At 42.7% G+C, this 21097-nt stretch overlaps 2 protein-coding genes across 6 annotated transcripts in view; both read right to left on the bottom strand.

The window, feature by feature from the left end:
• Window positions 1-840: 840 nt before the first annotated feature.
• On the bottom strand, window positions 841-18232 carry TRIM4 (tripartite motif containing 4). The gene is made up of 6 exons (XM_019422669.2): window positions 16663-18232; window positions 11588-11683; window positions 10688-10918; window positions 6301-6323; window positions 5940-6037; window positions 841-2552 (listed from the first exon to the last, which is right to left on the bottom strand). Exons 1-6 carry the CDS (start codon window positions 17053-17055, stop codon window positions 1966-1968), a joined length of 1428 nt encoding a protein of 475 aa, XP_019278214.2. The 5' UTR covers window positions 17056-18232; the 3' UTR covers window positions 841-1965.
• Window positions 11646-21097, bottom strand: part of GJC3 (gap junction protein gamma 3) — an 80088-nt gene continuing 70636 nt past the window's right edge. For all 5 annotated transcript variants that reach the window (XM_053893811.1, XM_053893812.1, XM_053893813.1 and 2 more), the window contains one exon: window positions 11646-11683. The gene's annotated coding sequence lies outside the window, so the exon portion shown is untranslated. The remainder of the gene's footprint in view (window positions 11684-21097) is intronic.

Genomic DNA, 21097 nt, shown 5'->3' with positions numbered 1-21097 from the left:
CTGATGGGCAAGTGTATTTGCTTCCTAGGGCTCTGTGACAAGCCACAAACCAGCGGCTTAAAATAACAAAAGTTAATCATCTCACAGTTCTGGAGGCTAGAGGTCCCAAATCAAGGTGTTGGCAGGAGCATGCTCCTCCGGAAGCTTCTAGGGAAGGGTTCTTCCTTGCCTTTTCCAGGTTCTAGCAGCCCTCAGCTGGCTTGTGGCAGCATGACACCAATCTCTCCCACAGTCATTTTCCCTGTGTCTTCACACGTCACCTCCGTGTGCACCACAGATTATTATTACTATTATTATTAGGGTGCCAGTTACATTGGGTTAGGGCCCACCCTAATGACCGCATCTTAATTTCCAAATAAGGTCATATTCACAGGTAGGACTTCAACCTATCTTTCTAGAGGACCCAGTGCAACTCCTAACAGCAAGTACTTTAGAAAGTTAAGGAGAATTCAGCAGAAATCACTGAATGAGGGGGTTGCTCAGGCTGAAGAGAAAGACAAGCCAGGATGGGCAGAGACACAGGAGGGGAGGAGGGGTTAGGGAGGGTGCTATTAAATCACTGCCAGAAAGTCTACAGAAATCTGGGAGGAAACACATTAAAATGTTAGAAGTGGTGAAATTACCAATAACTTCCAGCTTTTTATACTTTTTGTATGTTCCGAATTTTCTACCATAAGTGGACAGCTTTTACAGAGAGAAACAATCATTATTTTTAAAATAACTACCCAGTTCCTGTCACAATCCTGAGAGCTTATACTCTAGAAAACAAAGATAAAATGAGGGAAAACACATATAAATGGATAAAAATGTGTAACAAAGTAAAAACCCAACACGGAGATGTTGCTGACATGCAATCTGCGTTCAATAAATGCTCACAAAGAGCGTTACAAAAACCAGAAGCTTACAAAGACCAGAAAAGGGCACAGGCTTTTACCTCAGACTGATCTGGATTTAATCCCAGCATTCCCGTTTGCCAGCCAAACAGTGCCGAGTGAGTTACCCCAAAGGTCTGTTTTCTTACTTGTAAAAAGAGGATTTTAATTGCCATGTCACACCAAGCTTCTCAGGAGTCGTACAAGAGCATTAATGAAGAGGCCAGAAGTGCAGTGTGCATACTTGGCAAGTGCCTCCCAATGTTTTAGATGTGACGTGAATACGTTGCATACACAACAGTAAGAATTTGACAGTTGGAAACATGATCAACACTTGAGGGCGTAGGCGTGGTCGGGTGAAAAAGAGTCATAGCCTGGGCAGAGTAAGGGAAGATTCCCTCAACTTTCTGACCGGGAGGTATCGGTACTTACTGGAGAGTAGAGGAATTATGTGACCGAGCAGAAACAGTCTACAAATCTGTCAAGTTTCAGGAAAAGAGACCATCCTATACAAAAATGCAACCTGAATTGCCTTGTACGGTGAGGGAGCAGTAACCTCCTCTGACAAGAAATTGGGGATTAAGGAAATTCCAACAGTTCAACAATGCTAGCAAAGCCCACATTCCCTCTTCCTTTCCACTGTCACTGTGCTCTCCTCAGTTCCAAGACAGCCACTAACGTCAGAAGAGGGGCTGTGTCTCCTTAAACACCTCTTTTTTAAAGCTACATGATCTTTCCCCAGAAGCATCTTGGAACATTTCTCATCCCAGCTCATTGGCCAGAATTGCCTCGCATTGGGGAGAGCTGCCTCTCCTGAAGCACAGGGAGGGTGCACACCAAACAGCTCAATGAGGAAGAAGCAGAAGAGGAGGAGGGACATGGGGCAAGTGGGTGCCGGAAAGGCCACCAACGGGCTCCACCATACTTTCTGTGCACAGCACACACAGGGAGCTGAACAAGACATCAAACTAGAATCTGAATGGACAGTACTGATGTGCTACCTGGACCAGTATGTACAGAGTGAAAGAAGAGGGCCAAGGGATGCATGGCCCCAGGCTAGGGTACAGGCAAAGATTCCTGGGTGGGGGAAGACTCATTTCCCACCAGTCACTGCTGGGATGACTAAAGATGCTAACGGACTCAACCAAAAAAATGGCCGGAGGCAGGAGACGTGAGGACAAGAGAAAGTGTGTAGATGAGCTCCATCCACAGCGCTGTAGAAGGAGATGTCCCCAGCCTCGTGATCTAGGAAAACTCCCACCCGGTGAAGAGCAGGCTCTTGCTTGGTAGGACTTACAGAAAAGCTTATTAGGGGCCGGTAGCCAGCAGAACTCCAACAAATAGCCCAGATTCCCACATGGGGGGACATTTTTGAACTATCAACAATCCCCATGATGTCCTCCCGACATACCCCCACGGCAATCTCCAGGCTATCTCGGCTCTCAACTTCCCAGTAATGTTTCCCTGAAGTGAAAACGTTTTTTCCCAAAACACAGGGTAAGTGCTGAAATCTTTCCACAGACTGTGTGGTCTTCGGAGGGGTCCTCCATCCACTAACATAGTCCCACGCTGAGGAAAACAATGGCCAAGAACTGGCTGATGCTCCATTTTTCACATATCTCCCTTCCTGGGAGAAGACAAGTTTGGGATGGGCCGTGTCTTCAGCTAGATTTACAGCCACTGCAGAGAAAATGAGAGCAGAGATTTATAATGTGACAACTTACCACCAAACCTCCTCCAGAAATACCCCTCTTTTCCAGCTTCACCCCATCCTTCTCCTGACAAGAACTGTTAGGGATGAGATACCCCACTGCCTCTCAACTGATCCTCAGCTGGGTGTGGCCTTAAGCAAAGTGAAATCTTCGTTTCCCTTCTGCTCTAAAAGATTAAGACCTAAAAACAGGGGGCTCATTATTTCATGGCCCCAAGTCTTCACAATCAGCATAAAGTTGGGAAAACACTAACAATTCTGACTTGTTGAATCAGGACCAGACAAAGATGGCTGACAGGCTGGTTCTTTGCCCTGGGACACAGAAAAGTCATCGTTAGCAAGTTTACTCTTTCCTGGTTCCAGCTGTTCACTGGGAAGCTCCACAGGCCCCTAACAGATCACTCAAAATGGAACTCACTATTCTGTGCCTTTCCATCCTCTTGAGACGAATACCCCTTCACATGCAGACATCTTGTCTTCTGTGTTCTCTGTGGTGTAACAGCACTACCTTCACCCAGACAACTCACACTTTGAAATCTTGAGGTTATCTGACTCCTCTCTCCCTCTGACCTTTGATGGCTTATTAGTCACCAAGTCCTATCAAATCCACCTTTGGAAATACCACCCAGGTTCCTTTCCTCCTCTCTGTCTTCACTGCCACTGTCTTCACTCAGACTTTCAGCACCTTCCACTTTAACGGTGTCTCTAACTTCCTCCCTGGCCTCCCTGCCTCCCAATTCTCTTCCCTCCCAGACTCTCCATGTCTCTCTAGTTTCTCAAGAGGATTTTTTTAATCAGAAATGGATGTTAGGTTTTGACAAATGTTTTTTCTACATCTACTGAGGTGATCATATAGTTTTCCCTTTTTCAGTTTTCCAATGTGGTGAATTACACTGATTTTTCAAATGTTAAACCAACCCTGCTTTTCTAGAATAAAACCCATTTGGTTGTGACGCATTATCTTTCAATATGTCGTTAGGTTCGATTTGCTAAAATTTTCTTTAGAATTCTTCTGTCTGTGTTCATAAGGGACGTTGATCTATAGACCTTTTCTCTCATAATGTCTTTGTCTGATTTTGGTATCATGATAACGCAGGCCTCGTAGAATTATTTTTGAGAGAGAGAGAGAGAGAGACAGGGAGACACACAATCTGAAGCAGACTCCACGCTCTGAGCTGTCAGCACAGAGCCCGACACGGGGCCCGAACTCACAAACCATGAAATTATGACCTGAGCAGAAGTTGGACACTTAACGGACTGAGCCTCCCAGGTGCCCCTGGAGATTTCTTTCTTAAATGTTTGGCGAATTCAGGGAAATATGATGTCATCTTTATTTTTCCATTGTAAGTAACATCTTTTTTCTCTTCTTGCTTTGGAAATTTTCTCTTAACACTGGTTTTGGTGTAGTTTCCATCCTATTTCTTATTCTTTAGGGCTTGCTGAGCTTATGCGATCTGTGGACTTAGGGTCTTCATCAAATTTGGAAAATTTTTGGCCATTATTTCTTCGGATATTTTTTCCTATCTCATCCCTATCCTGTTCATCTATTCAGGGACCCCAATTACCACATGTAAGGCTGCATGATATTGTCCCCCAGCTCACCAATGCTTTTTTCATTTTGTAAGGTTTTTTTCCTGAGCATTTCATTTTGTAGTTTCCACTGCTTCATCTTCAAGTTCACTCACCTATTTCTCTGTAATATCTAATCACGTATTAATCTCAACCAGTGTATTCTTTGTCTCAGTCACTGTGGTTTTATCTCCAGAGGTTTGGTCTGGGATTTTTTACATCTTCCACGTCTCCAAATGCCTCTTTACAGGATAGTTATAATAACTGTATTATAAAGTCCTTCGGAGCTTATTTTAATATCTGGATCAATCCTGGTCAGTCTCAATCGATTATTCTTATTATGGGTCATGCCTTCCTAACTTTTTGCATACCCGGTAATCTTTGATTGGATACCAGGCATTGTGAACTTAGATTGTTAGGTACTCATTTTTAAAATTCTCATGGTTTGTCTCAGGATAAAGTTACTTGGAAATAATGTGATCCTTTTGGGTCTTAAACTCATGACTTTTAAGGTGGGCCCAAAGCAGTACTCAGTGTAGGGTTAATGACTCTCTACTAATGAGGCAAGATTTCCCCAGGAATTAGGAGTTTTCCAGTCTGGCTGGTAGGCACAGGCATTGTCTAGGCCCTGTGGGAGCACCAGGAACTGTTCCTTCTAATCATTTTGGAAACGGCCTTCCTCAGCCTAAGGTAGTTTTTCACAAGCATATGCTAAGCATTACTCTGCTGAATACTCAGGGGGCACCTCCATAGATCATCAGGGTTCTCTCTATAGACGGCCCTCTCCTCACCAGTACTCTGCCCAGTACTCTGCAAGTTCTCACTGCTTTGTTCTCCCTGGACTCAGCCCCATTCCTCAGCCTGGCTCCACCTCCACTACCCCTCCCTGCAGTAGCCTGAAAGCTCTTTCAAGGCTAGAGGCTGGAGCCATCATAGAGCTCACCTCATTTGTTTCACATTTTTCAGGGGTCCTTGGCCTGCACTGCCTGATATCCTGGGTTGGGAAAACTGTTCTCTTCATGTACTGTATCTGTTTTATTTTAGTTTTCTTAGTTAGCTAAGTTTTAGGCCGAGGAGTAAATCCAGTCCCCATTACTTCATTTTAGCTGGAAGTAGACACCTACCACATGGTTCTTCATCAGAGATGTGCACGTGAGAACCGGCTATGTAGTTCTGACAACACCTATGTGCCTTGGTGCTTCCCTGGAGATCCGGTAAGTTTATCTTCAGACTTTCCTATGCTCATCTTCTCAACCTCAGCTCCTGCCTTTTCCCACAATGCACCTTATGGTTTAGTCACATTGGATACCCTCCCCTCCATTTCCTCCACACCTTGGCTCACACTGCTCCCTCTGGTTACATGAATATGCCTCCATTTTCTACTTGGCAAACTCCTACTCACGCCTCAAATCCCAGATCAATGTCACCTGTGTGTGAAAACCCCCCCACTTCACCCCCAACAGAGCTCTTTCTCTGTACTTCCATAATATTTTATTCATACCACCATAAACAGTACATCCCACTATGTTACAGTAAGTGATATGGGTCTGCCTCTCCAGTTTGCTTAAATTCTTAGGCCTTTTTCTTTCTGTATCACTGGCACCTTATAACCCACAGTATATGTTAAGTAAATGCTTCTTGAATGAAGCACATATCCATGTATTCCTAAGTAGTTTTTACCACTTTTCCTGCTAGCTGTATGCTCTGTTTCCTCTTTCCTTTCCAGACTTTTCTCATTGCTTATTCTCTTATTTTAAAGATTTCTAGGGAGCTCCAACCTTGCTCACCTTGGAATCGCTTCAGCATTTCCTTCATCATGGGTATCTTGCACACAGTCTTCACTGTTAGAACTTCAGGGGAATAGTTCACATCCTGGTTCTCACTCCTAAGAAAAGTACAGAGGGTTGCTCTTCTTAAAGGGGACAACTCAGGCAGCCAAGACCCCCAACTCCTGCGGAAGGTTCCAAGCCCAAAGCTCACACCACCACTCTCCCATTCCCCCTTGCAAAAGTCAACAGTAAAATCCCTCCTCCATGGACTCCCAGGGTGTGCCCAGACTGTTCTATGGACCCCAAGCCTGTTTCCCCTCTCCTCAGCCTGTATCTTTACCATTCCACTCAGGCCCCATAAGAAAGCAGCCGCTCATACCTGGTCAACACATCTTTTGGATTCTGTGAAGAGAAGAAAAACATAAGTAAGTTATGCCCCTTCCTCCTGAGATCTGGTACTCAACTTCGGGAGCAGGTATTTTTCTGTCAACCGCTTTTGTCAATGTCATGTATGCTCTCATGCTGCCAAAGCCAATGGACTGATACATGGAGTCTTTTTCTTCATGTGACCTCTCTGCACCATCTGACAATGTTAACCAATCCCTGAAACCCTATTCTTTCTCCTTTGCCACCATGACACTAACTCTCTCCTGGCTTTTTGCCTACTTCTCCATCTATTCTCTTTCAGACACAGACATTAACAAGTGTTGCTTGAGGACGTGGTAGGAACATAAAATGGTTCAGCCACTTTGGAAAACAGTTTGGCAATTTCTAAAGAATTAAATATAAATATATGACACAGCCCAACAATTCTGCTCCTACTATCTACCCAAGAGAAATGAAAATGTACGTCCACACAAAGAATGTCAGGCAAATGTTCACGGCAGCATCATTCCTAATAGCCAAAAGGTGGAAACAACCCAAATGTCCATCAACTGAAAAGAGAAACAAAACGTGGTATAGTCTACAATGAAATACTATTCAGGGATAAAAGAAAAAAAAGGAATACAAATACAATACTAATATATGCTATAACATGAATGAACCTCAAAGACATTATAAATGAAAGATTCCATACACAAAAGACCACATTATTATATGACTCTGTTTATATGGTATATTTCAAAAAGGGAAATCTATAGAGTCAGAAAGTAAGTTGTCTAGGGGCTGGAAGCAGGAACAGAGATTAACTATAAATAAGCACAAAGTGATCTTACTGGGGTGATGGAAATGCTCTAAAACTGGACTTTGGTAAGGTTTCCACAACTAGGGAAAATTATAAAAATCACTTATTTAATGATAAAAAGTACACTTTTAAGTGTATGGGTATATGTGTGGGTGAATTATAAGATATGTACATTACACCTCAAGAAAGCTTTAAAAAAAAACAACAAGTGTATCAAAATGGTTAATTACCACATGAAGAAGTGCTCAAGCACATTAGTCATTTGCAAAATTCATCTACCCTTTGGAAGGAGGAAAGGGGTGCTGACTGAGGGCCTGAGCTAACATTCTATACCATTCAGCTAAAAGTAAAGAGCTGACAATTCTAAGCACTGATGATCACACAGAGCCACTGATCTCTCTCACACTGCAAGTAACAGTGTAAACTGATACAATCACTTTGGAAAACAGTTTGGAATCCTCCGTTTGGAACCAACAGATGCCCTGTGACTCGGAATTGCTTTCACAGGTACATAACTGACAGAAATGTGGACACATGTACACCAAAAAAGACACGCTCATAACTGCTTTTTTGTAACAATAAAAACTAGAAACAACCCAAATTTTGCTAACAGTAGAGTGAATGGTGTTTTTGGTATATTAGTACCATGGGATACTACAGAACAGGGCCTTCAACCTGGCACTATTAACATTTGGGGCTGGAAAAGTTTTTGCTGGGAGCTGGGGGGGAGGTGTCTTCTGTGCATCATAGGATGTTTAGCAGCATCTGTGGCCTCTACACGCCAGACGCCGGTAGTAGCCACCCTCACGTTGTGACAACCAAAAATGTCTCCAGCACTGCCCCCTGGGGGAGCAAAATCCCTCCTGGTTGAGAAGTTGTACACAGTGATGGAAACAAATGTCTGCTGCCACCTACGACAGCCTGGGTGAACTTCACAACATAATGTGGAGCAAAAGCAGCAAATGCTGAAAGAGTAGTACTCAGAAACAGACAGAACAGTGTGAGAAGTCTGGAGGGAGAACACCCTCAGGGAGAAAGGAAGGGGTGTTGACTGGGGCACGCAGAGGGCGCCTGGCAAGCTATTCATGTTCTATTACGAGACTTGGCCGGTGGTTCCGTGGGTGGGTCACTTGGTGATAATCTGTCAGGTTTATGATTTATGCATTTTTCTCTATGGATGTTATACTAAAATGTTTTTAAACATGTTTATTTTGTTATGACAGTAAAAATGATGTTGCCCGAATCCATGGACACAAACGATACTTAAAGGTGAAAGTATAGTTTAAAAACATTTACCGGCAGGGGCACCTGGGTGGCTCAGTCAGTTAAGTGTTCAACTCTTGATTTCAACTCACAGCTCTTGAGGAAATCAAGCTCTACATCGGGCTCTGTACTGACAGCACAGAGCCTGCTTGGGATTCTCTTTCTCCCTCTCTCTCTCTGTCTCTCTGCCCCTCCCCTGCTCACACACACACACACACACACACACACACACACTCTCTCTCTCTCTCTCAAAATAGATTAAAATAAACTATAAAAAATATAAATAAATAAATAAATAAATAAATGAATGAATGAATTTACCAGCAAACAAAAGGGTCAATGTAGATGAGCTAGGCATGCCAGCTCCAGAGGCTGAGAAAGAACTATAGAGCAAACCCAAGAACTAATAAAAAAAATAAAATAAAAACAAAAACAATAAAAGCAGATATTAATGATTTCACTGCATTATTTGTAGTGGTAATGGTGTTGGGGCAACCTGGGTTTCCAACTTTGGAAGAAGGAACTGACAAAATGTGGTAGGTAGACACGTGGGTTCAACGTACTGTATAGACAGCGACAGGAATGGATCTTAAAACATAGTACCTAAGGGGCGCCTGGGTGGCTCAGTTGGTTAAGCGTCCAACTTCGGCTCAGGTCATGGTCTCACAATTCGTGGGTTTCAGCCCCACATCGGGCTCTGTGCTGACAGCTCAGAGCCTGGAACCTGCTTCAGATTCTGTCTCGTTCTCTCTCTCTCTCTCTATCTCTGCCCCTCCCCCTCACGCTCTGTCTCTCAAAAATGAATAAATGTTAAAAAAAAATAAAAGAAAACAAAAACATAGTGCCTAAGGAAAGAAGCAAGAGATGGAATGCAGCAAGATTAAATCATTGCATAAATTAAAAATACATAAACCAAAGCAATACTGTACATTGTATAAGAACACATTCAAATGAAAAGATAAAAATTAGGTACAACAGAATTTTTTTTCAATGTTTCCACAGTTCTTTTTTTTAAGGTGTCTATACAGTTCTAAGAAGAAAAGAAGTGAGTTATAGGCTAAAAATGATGAAATAAAGGAAAAATAGATGGATAAGTGAATAGATTAGTAAAATAAGTTCTCTCAGGCTGAGATTCTATAATCCAGTTCTGTCTTCTTTAATCATTTCCCTACCGTTGCACTTATGTTGGCTGATATATATTTTGTAAGTATTCTGCTGGTTCATGCATATCTTTGAGGTTTCAGATTCTGAGTAGATATTAAACCTCTATTTAAAAAATTATTCCAATGTGTTATTTCAAAGATTCTGCTGAATATACATTTGGATATGTAACTGAACATCGTGGCTTAAGCAAGCTGTAAAAGTTGTAGACAATTCTTGGAAATCATTACATTAACATAAGCTATACCCTTCCCCTAGCAATTTCTTGCTGAAAATAACTGGTGAGTGGGTCCATGTGTCTCTCTTCCTTAAAGGTAGAGCAGAATGTTGTATCCTGGTGAGGAAAAAAAAGTAATCACAGACTGAAGCGCTCTTCAGCAATTCTTTCCTCCTCAGTCACGTGATGTGGAAGAGAGAGTCTGAGGAATCTAAGACAGTTACAAATATTGGATCCTATCCAAAAACTGAAAGAACCTATAAGGATACTTTACTTGCTGAGGATATAAAGGTAAAGATTATATAATAAACTGCCTTAAAGTTCCAAATCTAAGTGCTAATGAATTACTTTTTTTTTTTTTTAAGGAGGCTTCATGCCCAAATGGGGCTTGAACTCACAGCCCTGAGATCAAGAGTCACATTTTCTACTGACTGAGCCAGCTAGGCGCCCCTAAGTGCTACCAAATTAGAATTATAACTTTTTAACAGTTGCTAGATATTAGAAATTATTTAAATGAATGTACCTATCAAAATCTGAGGCTAAGAGCAAAGTTATTATCAAGCTATGATTATAATGATTAAAAATTAGTAAGGAAGACAAATTTACCTTAAAAACTACTGATACAGTTATCTCCTTGGTGATTGTAGGTTTGCTTTATTTTACTATTTTAACAAAGAGTCATAAATGTATAAGTAACATGAATGGTAAAGTCTTAGATGTGCTTCAGACCCGAGGCAAACCGAGTGAACCTGGGTATCTCCACAGCACCTGAGCTCAGCATACCTAAATGTTGCGTTAATTTCCTCTGAATGGTGAATCTTTGACTCTTTAACTGTATAGTGACAGTAGTACACAATTATCAACAGAGAGAACACATTTCCTCTATTAAACCCACTCACCAGGAAAGACAAGAGGGAGTTCAGTGTGTGACTGTCTCACCTGCAGCAACTCCAGGGTGGGGCTCTGGCTCTTCCTCCCGACCTCTAAGATGAGCTGCTTCAAGGAAGTGATCATCTGATGGAGCTTTAACGTGTTCTCATTCTGTTTCTTCTTCGTCTCTTCTTCTTCTTTGCTCAGTCTCTGAAGAAACAGTTGCTCTTCTTCGGCCAGGAAGTGGTGCAGCTTAGCAAACTCTGCACCGAATCTCATTCGCTGGTTCTTCATCTTCTCCTACGGCCACATGACACTTGCTCAGTCCTTGTCCTGCCCTTGCTCCTAAATTCCATGCACGTGACTCCCCAACAGTCCATGGCCCCTCCATCCCAATCACCTCCTCCAGAAAGCCCCTGCCCACCCTCCACAAATTCCCGCTAATTTATTTATACTCACTTGGTATCTTTGTACTGGCCTGTATAGTATTAGTTCACTCTTTGTGACACTTGAGGCTCTACTACTGACAGCAATGCCTTGTTTGTGTACTTTTTAAACTAAAACACACTTTCACATCTATTACTCAGTTTAGCCTCCAGAACACCTACTGTTTGGTCTCATTAAGCTTTGGATGTGCTTCTGTGTGTGCACATCATGCCTCCCAACTAGACCAGTATCTCTGAAAGCAAAGTCCATTTACTTTCCACGATGCCATGGACTCAGACCACCCATAACCTAGGGAGTATATTTAGGAAAAAGTGGAAAGGAGAGGGGTACCACCTTAGAGAGATGGGGATGAAGTATGTGGTACTCCCATCGCCCAAAGCCACAGGTCAGTACAGACACACACTTCCTGATCTATCACCTTATCTGCAAGGGGCCTGACCACTCTTAACATCATGCAAGCTCCTCCCAACAATTACCGAAGGGTCTCAGGGGCAAGAAAGGCTCAACCAATTCTGCTATTACCTTCCACTCAGTAGCATTTTTCACTTCCATGTCCTGCAAATGCATGGCTTTCTTCATCTTGGCCGTCAGACTACACTGAGTCTCAAGAAGTTTCTCCTGCCAGCAGAAACACATATCAGAAAGCATCTCCGCAAACATCTTGCTTGTTCAGAGCTGAACAGGCAATGAGATTGAGAAAACGTTGAAGACAGTTACAGAATTAGGCATAAAAAGTATTCTGATCTGAAATCTTTGCAATACTCTATAGAGCCTGCCTATTAAGTTGGCAAAAAATGAAAACTGTTAGAGGCGTAATAAATACCTTGTACTGGTGAGGGAGGCCTCTGACACTATAATAGTAGGAGACTTTTGTAAAAAGGTGCCATCCTTTTGAAGGGCAACTGACAGGATTTAAAACCATCTGAAATGTGCATAATCCTACTTCCAATAATCTGTGCAACAAGACACTAGCAAAAATAATATGTATAGGAATGTTCACTGCAGCAGTATTCATTATCCATTCATGGGGAATTATTAAATAAATTATGGTATATTGATACTCTGTGCCAATCTCAGGTAGTTCTCTCTATATATTGATGTGTTTTATTAAGTAAAAAAACTATACTGTAAAACAATAGTATTGTATAATTGTTTTGAAAAGAACAAATACACATGTATCTGTGCATGATGTGTGTATTTAAATAGAAGAAAAATCTGGAAGAACATACACCTAAAGATTAACACTGGTTATTTCTGGGGAATAGAAATGGCTTGGAAGTTTGGGAGGGTGGGGACTAAAACTTTTATGAATTTCGGTCTTGATTTTAGAATTTAACAACCTGAATGAGCTATTAAAAAGTAAAAGGAGTCGATCAGCATTAATAAAAATGGCTGTGGAGGGACAGCACCTGGTAGCATAAGGTCAGACATGACCTCAGACAGAAGCACACAGGTTAGACACACACACGCACGCACACACACACACACACACACACACACACACACACGAGGAAAACCAGCAAGAACAGATGACCAAATGGCTGTGAGAGAAAGGAGTCCAGATTTTGCCCCTGGGTTCCAGCTTGACAACTAGAAGGACTGTGGTCTATTTACCAAATAAGGAAATACAGGGAAATGAGCAGTATGTAAATGGAAGGGGGAGAATTAAATTCGACTTTACTAAATTGAGTTTGGAGGGGGGTGTCCCTGATGAGTACACTTAACAGTTAAGGGTCAAGAGATCTGAGCTGCAGAAGTAGATTGAGGGGGGAGGGTTAGAGCACAGGCAGCAGGTGCAGCCAGGGTATGAGTAAAATCCCCCAGTAAGAGTCTATCAAGAAGGCAATACAGGCTGGAACAAGGAACAACCACACTTAAGGGGTGTGCAGAGGACAAAAACCCTGCCAAGAAGCTAAGCTGAGTGGTGGTTGGTGAAAAACCCAGAGAGGATGGTTTCTCACACACCAAAGGAAGAGAAAATTTAAATAAAAACCAGTGAATACCGTCAAATGCTGAAGAGTGGCCTAGGGCAGCTTTCTGGAAGTGTAAATATGTGTCAAAATAAAAAGCTAAAAGGAAAAAAAAAATGAACAGAACTAAGAAATAAGCAGGGCAAGTTTTTTTTTTTCTTCCCTAGGAGAATAATGAAAACCAGTCGGTGTCACTTTTCTTCCCACACTTACAAATGACAATGTCTACAGCAAAATGAAGTCATTGGAAAGAGCGACACCACCAAAACTGGTGAAGGTGTGGAGCTGCCAGAGCTCCCCCACGGCCACATGGTGCTGGTGGCTGTGCGAAACAGAACCACCACTCTGGGAAAAGGTCCGGCGTCAAACTAAGCATACATCAACTTCTAGATACGGGAAACATGAAAGTGTGCATCTATAAAAATACCTCTATGAGAATACTCATACCAGCTTTATTCATAAAAGCCAAAAACTGGAAACAACCCAGGTATGCAGTGATGGAAAGATGGATAAGCCAACTGCGGTATGTTCATAAAATGGAATACGACTCAGCAGGAAAAAGAAACAGGCTACTGATACACACAAAATGGGTGAATCTCAAAATCGATACGCTGGGCAAAAGGAGCCCATATAAAGGAGTACAGACTATTCTTCCCACTTTCATGTTTGCTTGGAAATTGCATAGTGAAATGTTGGAGGGGGCAGATGAAACTAGGTTGCAAAGGGATTCCATTCACATGAAGTTCCACAACAGGCCAAAATAATCGTCAGTGCAAAAAGATTAGAACAGTAGCTGGGTTGGGAAGAGGGAGCAGATTAACTGGGAGAGAGGATGGAGGAGCTTTCTGCAGTGATGACAATGTTCTTTTTTTTTTTTTGTCTTAAGATTTAAGTAAGCACCACACCCAATGTGCAGTTCGAATTTACAACCCTGAGATCAAGAGTTACATGCTCCCGTGACTGAGCAGCCAGGCACCCCAGTAATCTTTATCGTCTTTATCTTAAGAAGGGCTTAGGGTGCCCAGGTGTATGCATTTGTCAAAGCTCAGCAAATGTACACTAAAGATGTGCATATTTAATTATATTAAATGTGACTTCAAAAACCACCACTAATGCTGAATGTGGTTGGTTGGCGGTAAGCATGCTAAAGTATAGGAGGAAGTGGACTATCTGCAATTAACTTTAAATGCCTCAAAAGGAAACAAGAATTGATGGATGCAGAGAACAGACAGATGGATAGATAGGTGATAAACAGAGTAAAATGCTAATGGCAGAACCTAGATGTGGGTATACTGGTATCATAAACTTCGTCAAACATTCATGTTTGCTTGGAAATCGCATAGTGAAATGTTGGGGGGTGGATAAAATTAGGTTGCCAAGGACTTCCTATAGTTCTGTTATACGTCACAAAATCACCTGTGTTATTTTCTTTCTAACACTATGTTTTCTAATATTATATAATCTACTTATTACCTCTAGTTGTTAAACAGGTATATAATCCTGCTATTTGGAAAGCTATTTCAAGTAATTTTATTCCTCTATCAATTATACAACTGCCACTCTGTAATCACTGTCAACTTCGATGTATATGGGAGGACTGCAATCAGATAAGTAGTTCTTTTGAATGTGATCAAGATTTTTTTTTAAGTTTTCACTTTTGTTTAATAATGAAAAAAATATTGGGGTGCCTTGGTGGCTCAGTCAGTTAAGCATCCAACTTCAGCTCAGGTCATGACCTCACGGTTCATGACTTCAAGCCCCGTGTCAGGCTCTGTGCTGACAGCTTAGAGCCTGGAGCCTGTTTCAGATTCTGTGTCTTCCTCTCTTTGCCCCTCCCCCACTCGCACACTGTGTCTTTCTCTCTCCAAAATAAATAAACATTTTTAAAAATGTTTAAAAATAATAATGAAAAAATATTTTAAATAGAATTTTTCAATTTTTAAAAGCCCTTAACAATTCCAGTATTTGTGAATTATCCTGTATTGCTGGTTGTATTCCAAGATTCTACCTCTTTTTGTTTTGTTTTGTTTTTTGTTTTGTTTTTACCTAAGTCTTTTTGAATCCTACCACAACTGAGATCTGAAAAGGGGCCCCTGAATGAAAATGGTAATTCCAGGGAGATTAGAAAAATCCTTCCCTACAATAACAGAAACTGCCAGGAGGTGGCAGGAGGGCAACACCAAGCAGTTCTCCAAACTTAACTGCCACCTTCCTCTCTCCCTCTACCCTCCAAAAATATTAAGCAACTTCCAGTCCTCTCACATTGATCACATGCCATTCCAAGCAGCCATGCTGAATATGCTGTTCCTTTGGCCTGAATATCCTCTCCTTTACCTATCATACTCACCCGTCAAAAGTGAGTTCATGTTCAACTCCGTGAAGCCATTTCTCCTCAGACCTTCCATGTACTCGATACAAACTTGAATAACTCACTTACACACTGAACTTATTGGTCTACATGCTTATGTACCCTACAAGACAAGGCTCCTGTCCTTATCCATTTATGTCCAGATTCTAGAACAATGCCTGGCCTACAGTAAGCATAAATAAAGGTTACTGAGTGAAGGGGTGGATGTATAGTTCATAGTGCTACTTTGCATATTTCCTGTTTGTAGTCAGTTGATAAAACTGTATGGCATTTTATAGTTTACAAAATACTTTAAGTTGTATCGTTAAACTTGTGTTTTCAACCAGTACTTACTAGATACCAATTCTGTTGGAGACCACTGGAGTTACACCATCAGTATAGAAGGGGGTAGGGCTACTCTGGAAAGGATGATGAAGGAAGGTCTTCAAGCTAAAAGCTAAAAAGATGTAAAGGATGGAAGGTGTGGGTAGAGAAAGAGAACAGACTTGAAACAAAAGAAGGCAGTGTGGCTGGAGTAAAGTAAGATAAACTGCTTTATTCAACTGAAGCGCCTTAATCCATAAAATAGGCAGGACAGATTAATCTCCAAATTCAAACAGTAAGTGATTTTTCCCAACTGATGAAGGAAGCTAGTATCAAATCCCGGCCTCGCACTTCAAGCCAGCTTTTCCCAAATCATCAGTTGTCTATAAACCCTGTGGATATACACCTGCACTGTCTAATACAGCATCCATTAGCCAGGTGAGCACCCAAACTGTGGATAGTCCGAATTGACATGTGCTGTAAACGTAAACACAGATTTCAAAGTCCTATTACGAAAAACGTAACTAAAATGTCTCACTGATAACTTTTCATAGCGATTGATGTCAAATGATAACACTTTGGAAAACTGGGTTAAATAAAACATATTATTAAAATTAGCATCACCCGTTTCTTTTAACCACTAGGAAAGTTTTATTACATCGTGTTTCTATTGGGCGGCACTGGTATACACCCCCTCGGTATGACTGTCTTAAACTAGAAGCTCCCAGAGGCCAATACTTTGAAAATTCTATGCAGACCCTCCCCATCTCAGTTTTAACCCCAACTCTGAGATCTGTGTGTCGCTTAATTTCTTCGCACAGGTGGTGGGGGGCGGGGGAGGTCGTACTTCCAATGGGCATTGCAGCCACCTCGTAGGTCTCTCATGACAATGGCCTACGACATGGCATGACAATGGTATTCCGGGAATACCGGCAGCCCCGCTACGGCCGGCTCACCCGGTAGCTGGCGAAGGCCTCGTCGATGGGCGCCATGGTGTGCGTCTGGTGCTCCTGCGACTCCCTGCACACCAAGCACACGGGCCGCTGGTCGTCCTCGCAGAAGAGCCGCAGCGCTTCCCAGTGGCGGCCGCACAGGCCGGGGGGCACGGGGCCCTGACGCCGGCGCCGCGTCTTCTCCGTCAGCCGGGCCAAGGCCCAGTTGGGCCGCAGCGCCGCGGGCGCCGACGGCTGCCGGCACTCGGGGCAGGGGAACGCGCCGCCGCCCGGCGCCCAGCTGCGGTGCAGGCAGCCGCGGCAGAAGTTATGGCCGCACTCGATGGACACCGGGTCCTCGAAATAGTCCAGGCAGATGGAGCAGGTCAGGTCTTCCTGGAGGTCTTCGGCTTCCATGCCGATTCTCCGCCCCGGGGTCGGGGTCCGACGCGAGGCGAGGGAGTGCGGGCGGCGGGGAGGGGAAAGTGCCGTCCCTCCTCCGGGGCCTCGGGACCAGTCCCGGCGCGCGCTGGCCAACCGGCGGCCCCTCTCCGCGCGCGCCGCGGGGCCCGAGCGCGAGCCCGGCCGCCTCGGGGTTTCGGCTCCTCGAGGGCGCCGCGGGGCACGACGGGACGCGGGCTGCCCCTCGGGCCAACAATAGAGATGCGGAACTTGCTCCGGGACGCCTAGAGAGGACCGGAGGAGCCCTCGCGAGCCGAAGCTGGAGGAGCAAAGCGAGGCGGCGCTAAGGAGTTTGGCCTGTCCTTCACGTTGGAGAGGTGAGGTCAAGTTCTGGCGTCCTTGGCGAGCTGCAGTCGGGCGGGCGTTCTGGGAGTGCTGCAGCGCCAGGGCCTGGGGTGAGGGAGGTCTGTGCAGCTGGGCGTGGAGTGGGGGCGAATGAGGCGCCGGGCCAGTTTAGGCTTGCTCTCCCTGAAGTCCGTTCTTTCCATTCAGCCTTCATTCTTGGCCTCCACCCTCAAGAGCTAGTCGAGTTCTTGGAAAGGCAGGATTTCCTGCTGCCCCCGCGAAGCCCACCTACTCTCCTGGTGTTGGGTGAATTGGAGAGCCAGTATTCCAGGACGGGAGCAGGAAAGGGAGCGTTTAGCCGCCCACGAGCTAGTGGGGTGATGGCTGGTCGCCCTGCCACCCTGATTTCCCTCTCTTTCTTCCCAAGCACCCGAGACAAACACCAGGTAAAGGAAGCCCATTCTTTGAGCATCGGACACGTTCACCCAGCGCAGATGGGGCTTCTAACAGTTAAGGCAGGGTAAAGAATCTCGGGTTAGATGATCTTACCCACATCTGAGACTTCCCACCGGTGTCTTCGGTGGTTGAACTCCTAGGAGGTCTGTGGGTATGGGATGCGCTAAGCCAGCTCGGGGCGATCCGCTGAGTGGCTGTTATCTAAGATGCTAGAAAGGAGCAGATCCTGTAGCTTCAGCCCCAGCTGCCGGAGCCTGAGGAGGTCAAGACCAGGTGCCAAAACAATGCCTGGGGAGTGGAGCTGGAGCTGTCATAAGGAGGACATTATAAAGGATCTGCTGGGATGAGAAAAAATGAAATATGGCCTTTCGTAGCAACGTGGATGGAACTGGAGAGTGTGATGCTAAGTGAAATAAGCCATACAGAGAAAGACAGATACCATATGGTTTCACTCTTATGTAGATCCTGAGAAACGTAACAGAAACCCATGGGGGAGGGGAAGGAAAAAAAAAAAAAAAAAAGAGGTTAGAGTGGGAGAGAGCCAAAGCATAAGAGACTGTTAAAAACTGAGAACAAACTGAGGGTTGATGGGGGGTGGGAGGGAGAGCAGGGTGGGTGATGGGTATTGAGGAGGGCACCTTTTGGGATGAGCACTGGGTGTTGTATGGAAACCAATTTGACAGTAAATTTCATATATTAAAAAAAAAATAAAAAAAAAAGATTGCCACCTTAAAAAATAAAAATAAAAAAAATAAAAAAAATAAAACTTCACATACTTGGAAAAAAAATTTAAAAAAAAAAAAAAAAAGGATCTGCTGGGACCAGAGAGTGGGTGGAAAAGAGATCAAGTTTTTTAAGTGGGAGTGATTAAGATTCAGAAGCATGGATATATCCCTTTTGGTATCCAACTTGTAGTACAGCAACCATTTTTCTACCTCAAGAAACATCCATTGAGGCTTTCAACAAGCAAAATGCTTGCCTATTTCAGGGAATTGTCTGTTTCCCTTTATTGGATTTTTTATTTTATTGTTGTCTATTCCTTTTCTTTTCAATGCAAGTTTAAATTCTTCTTGCATCCCAATATCAGATACTGCCTTCCCCATAATATGCTCAGTCAGTAGTTACCGAATGTCCAATTAAATGACTTGGAAAGGGGATTCCTGTGATCCGTTTTGGGATTTTTGACAAAAGCCCAACGGAAAATCTACTTTTTTAAATGTTTCAAAAAATATAAATAATAAATAAATAAATAAATAAATGTTTAAATTACACAACTAATAAATGCATTTTCTATGAAAATTAGAATACTGTATTGAGAAGGAATCTGAATCTTAGTATGGACCAAGAAGAAAGAAATGCTCTCATCAGTTATTGATGTTTGCCATGAGTGTGATATAAGTGCGTATGTGTCTATATGTCTTCCTGTGTACTGAATGACAAACGTGAGGTCCCATGACACCTTAAGGTTCTTATGGCTTCTATCCTGCCATATGCCTGAGATAAACTTCCTTCTTTACTAAAAATAGTGAGCCCCGCTAACTTGCCATTTTATTCATACGGAATTTCAAGCGACCCCAAGGAGCCAAACAACCTTGAAAAGAAGGATTCACACTGCCCAATTTCAAACCTTATTACAAGTCTACAGCAATCAAAACATGTGATACCAGGATAGGGATAAACATATAGATCAGTGAAATAGAATTGAAAGTCCAGAAATAGTGCCATACATCGACAAGCAATGGGTTTTCAACAGGGATGCCAAAAACCATTATATGGAAGAAAAATGGGCTTTTCCATAAATGGTGCTGGGACAACTAGATATCCATGTGCAAAAGAATGAAGTTTAACCCTTATGCCATATATAAAAATTAATTCAGAATCAATTAGACCTAAATGTAAAGCTAAAACTGTAAAACTCTTAGAAGGAAATGCTGGTGTAAACCTTCACGATCATGGATTAGGCAACGGTTTCTTAAATATGACACCAAAATCACAAGCAACAAAAGAAAAATTGATAAATTGAATTTCATCCAAATTAAAAACTTATGCATCAAAGGAGACTAACAGTGAAGTGGAAGACAACGCACTGAATGTTGAAAATATTTGGAAATCATATGTCAGATAAGGACCTAGGAGCCAGAATATATAAAGAACTCAACAAAAAAAATACAAACAACCTAATTTAAAAATGGGCCAAGGATGAGTAGACCTTTCTCCAAAGAAAATATACAAATAGTCCATAAGCATATGAAAGATGCTCAACATTGTTTGGGAAATGCAAATCAAACCACAGTGGGATACCTCTTTACCTCACTAGGATGGCTACAGTTTTAAAAATCAAATAAGAAAGAAAAGAAGAAAACAAAAAGAAAAAAAATACCAAGTGTTGGCGAAGATGTGGATAAATTGGAACCCATTTATACATTGCTGTTGGGAATGTAAATAGTACAGCTGCTGTGAAAACAGTTTGGTAGTTCCTTAAAAGGAGTTACCATATGCCCCAGCAATTCCACTCTTAGGTATTTACCCAAGAGAGGTGAAGACATAGTCACACAAAAACTAGTATATGAATGTTCATAGCACCATTATTCATAATAGCCAACAAGTGGAAACAATTCAAAAGTCCATCAACTAAAAATGAACAAAAAATGTGTGGTGAAGCATACAATGAAATACTAAACCATAAATGGGAATGTAGTACTGATTCGTGCAACATGGGTAAACTTCAAAAACATGGTGCTGGGGCACTTGTGGCTCAGTCAGTTAAGTGTTGACTTCAGCTCAGGTCATGATCTCACAGTTTGTAGGTTCGAGCCACACATCAGGCTCTGCACTGACAGCACTGAGCCTGCTTCGGACTTTCTGTCTCCCTCTCTCTCTGTCCCTCCCCTGTTCACACACTCTCTCTCTCTCTCTCTCTCTGTCTCTCTCTCTCTCCAAAATAAATAAATAAACATTTTTAAAATAAATTTGCATATGTTTATAAAAAAACAAACAAACATGGTGCTAAGTGAAAGAAGCCAGTCCCAAAGACCATATATTGTATGATTGATTCTATTTATATGAACAGTCCAGAATAGGAACATCTATATAGAGAGATTATATTATTGGTTGTTTATGTTTGTTGGGGGGGGGGGGGGGGAAGCATGGAGGATTGCGGGTAAAAGCTAAGGATAACAGGGTTTCTTTCTGAGTTGATGAAAATGTCCTAAAATTGTATTAACAGATGTGCAATTCTGTGACTACTAAAAGCCAT

Source organism: Panthera pardus, unplaced genomic scaffold (genome assembly GCF_024362965.1).
Source record: "Panthera pardus isolate Hobbes unplaced genomic scaffold, ASM2436296v1 HiC_scaffold_4, whole genome shotgun sequence".
Taxonomy (NCBI): domain Eukaryota; kingdom Metazoa; phylum Chordata; class Mammalia; order Carnivora; family Felidae; genus Panthera; species Panthera pardus.
This window is presented reverse-complemented; position numbering and strand designations above follow the sequence as displayed.

Excerpts from the sequence above, each read along its gene's own strand:
- TRIM4 (XM_019422669.2), bottom strand. The coding sequence starts at position 17,055 with ATGGAAGCCGAAGACCTCCAGGAAGACCTGACCTGCTCCATCTGCCTG. Across the intron at positions 11,684-16,662 it reads AGGCCTTCGCCAGCTACCGG|GAGAAACTTCTTGAGACTCA; the intron begins GTGAGCCGGCCG and ends TTCTGCTGGCAG. Across the intron at positions 2,553-5,939 it reads AATGCTGAAGCGATTCCAAG|TGGCTGTAAATCTAGCTGAA; the intron begins GTGAGCAAGGTT and ends TTTTCTCTGCAG.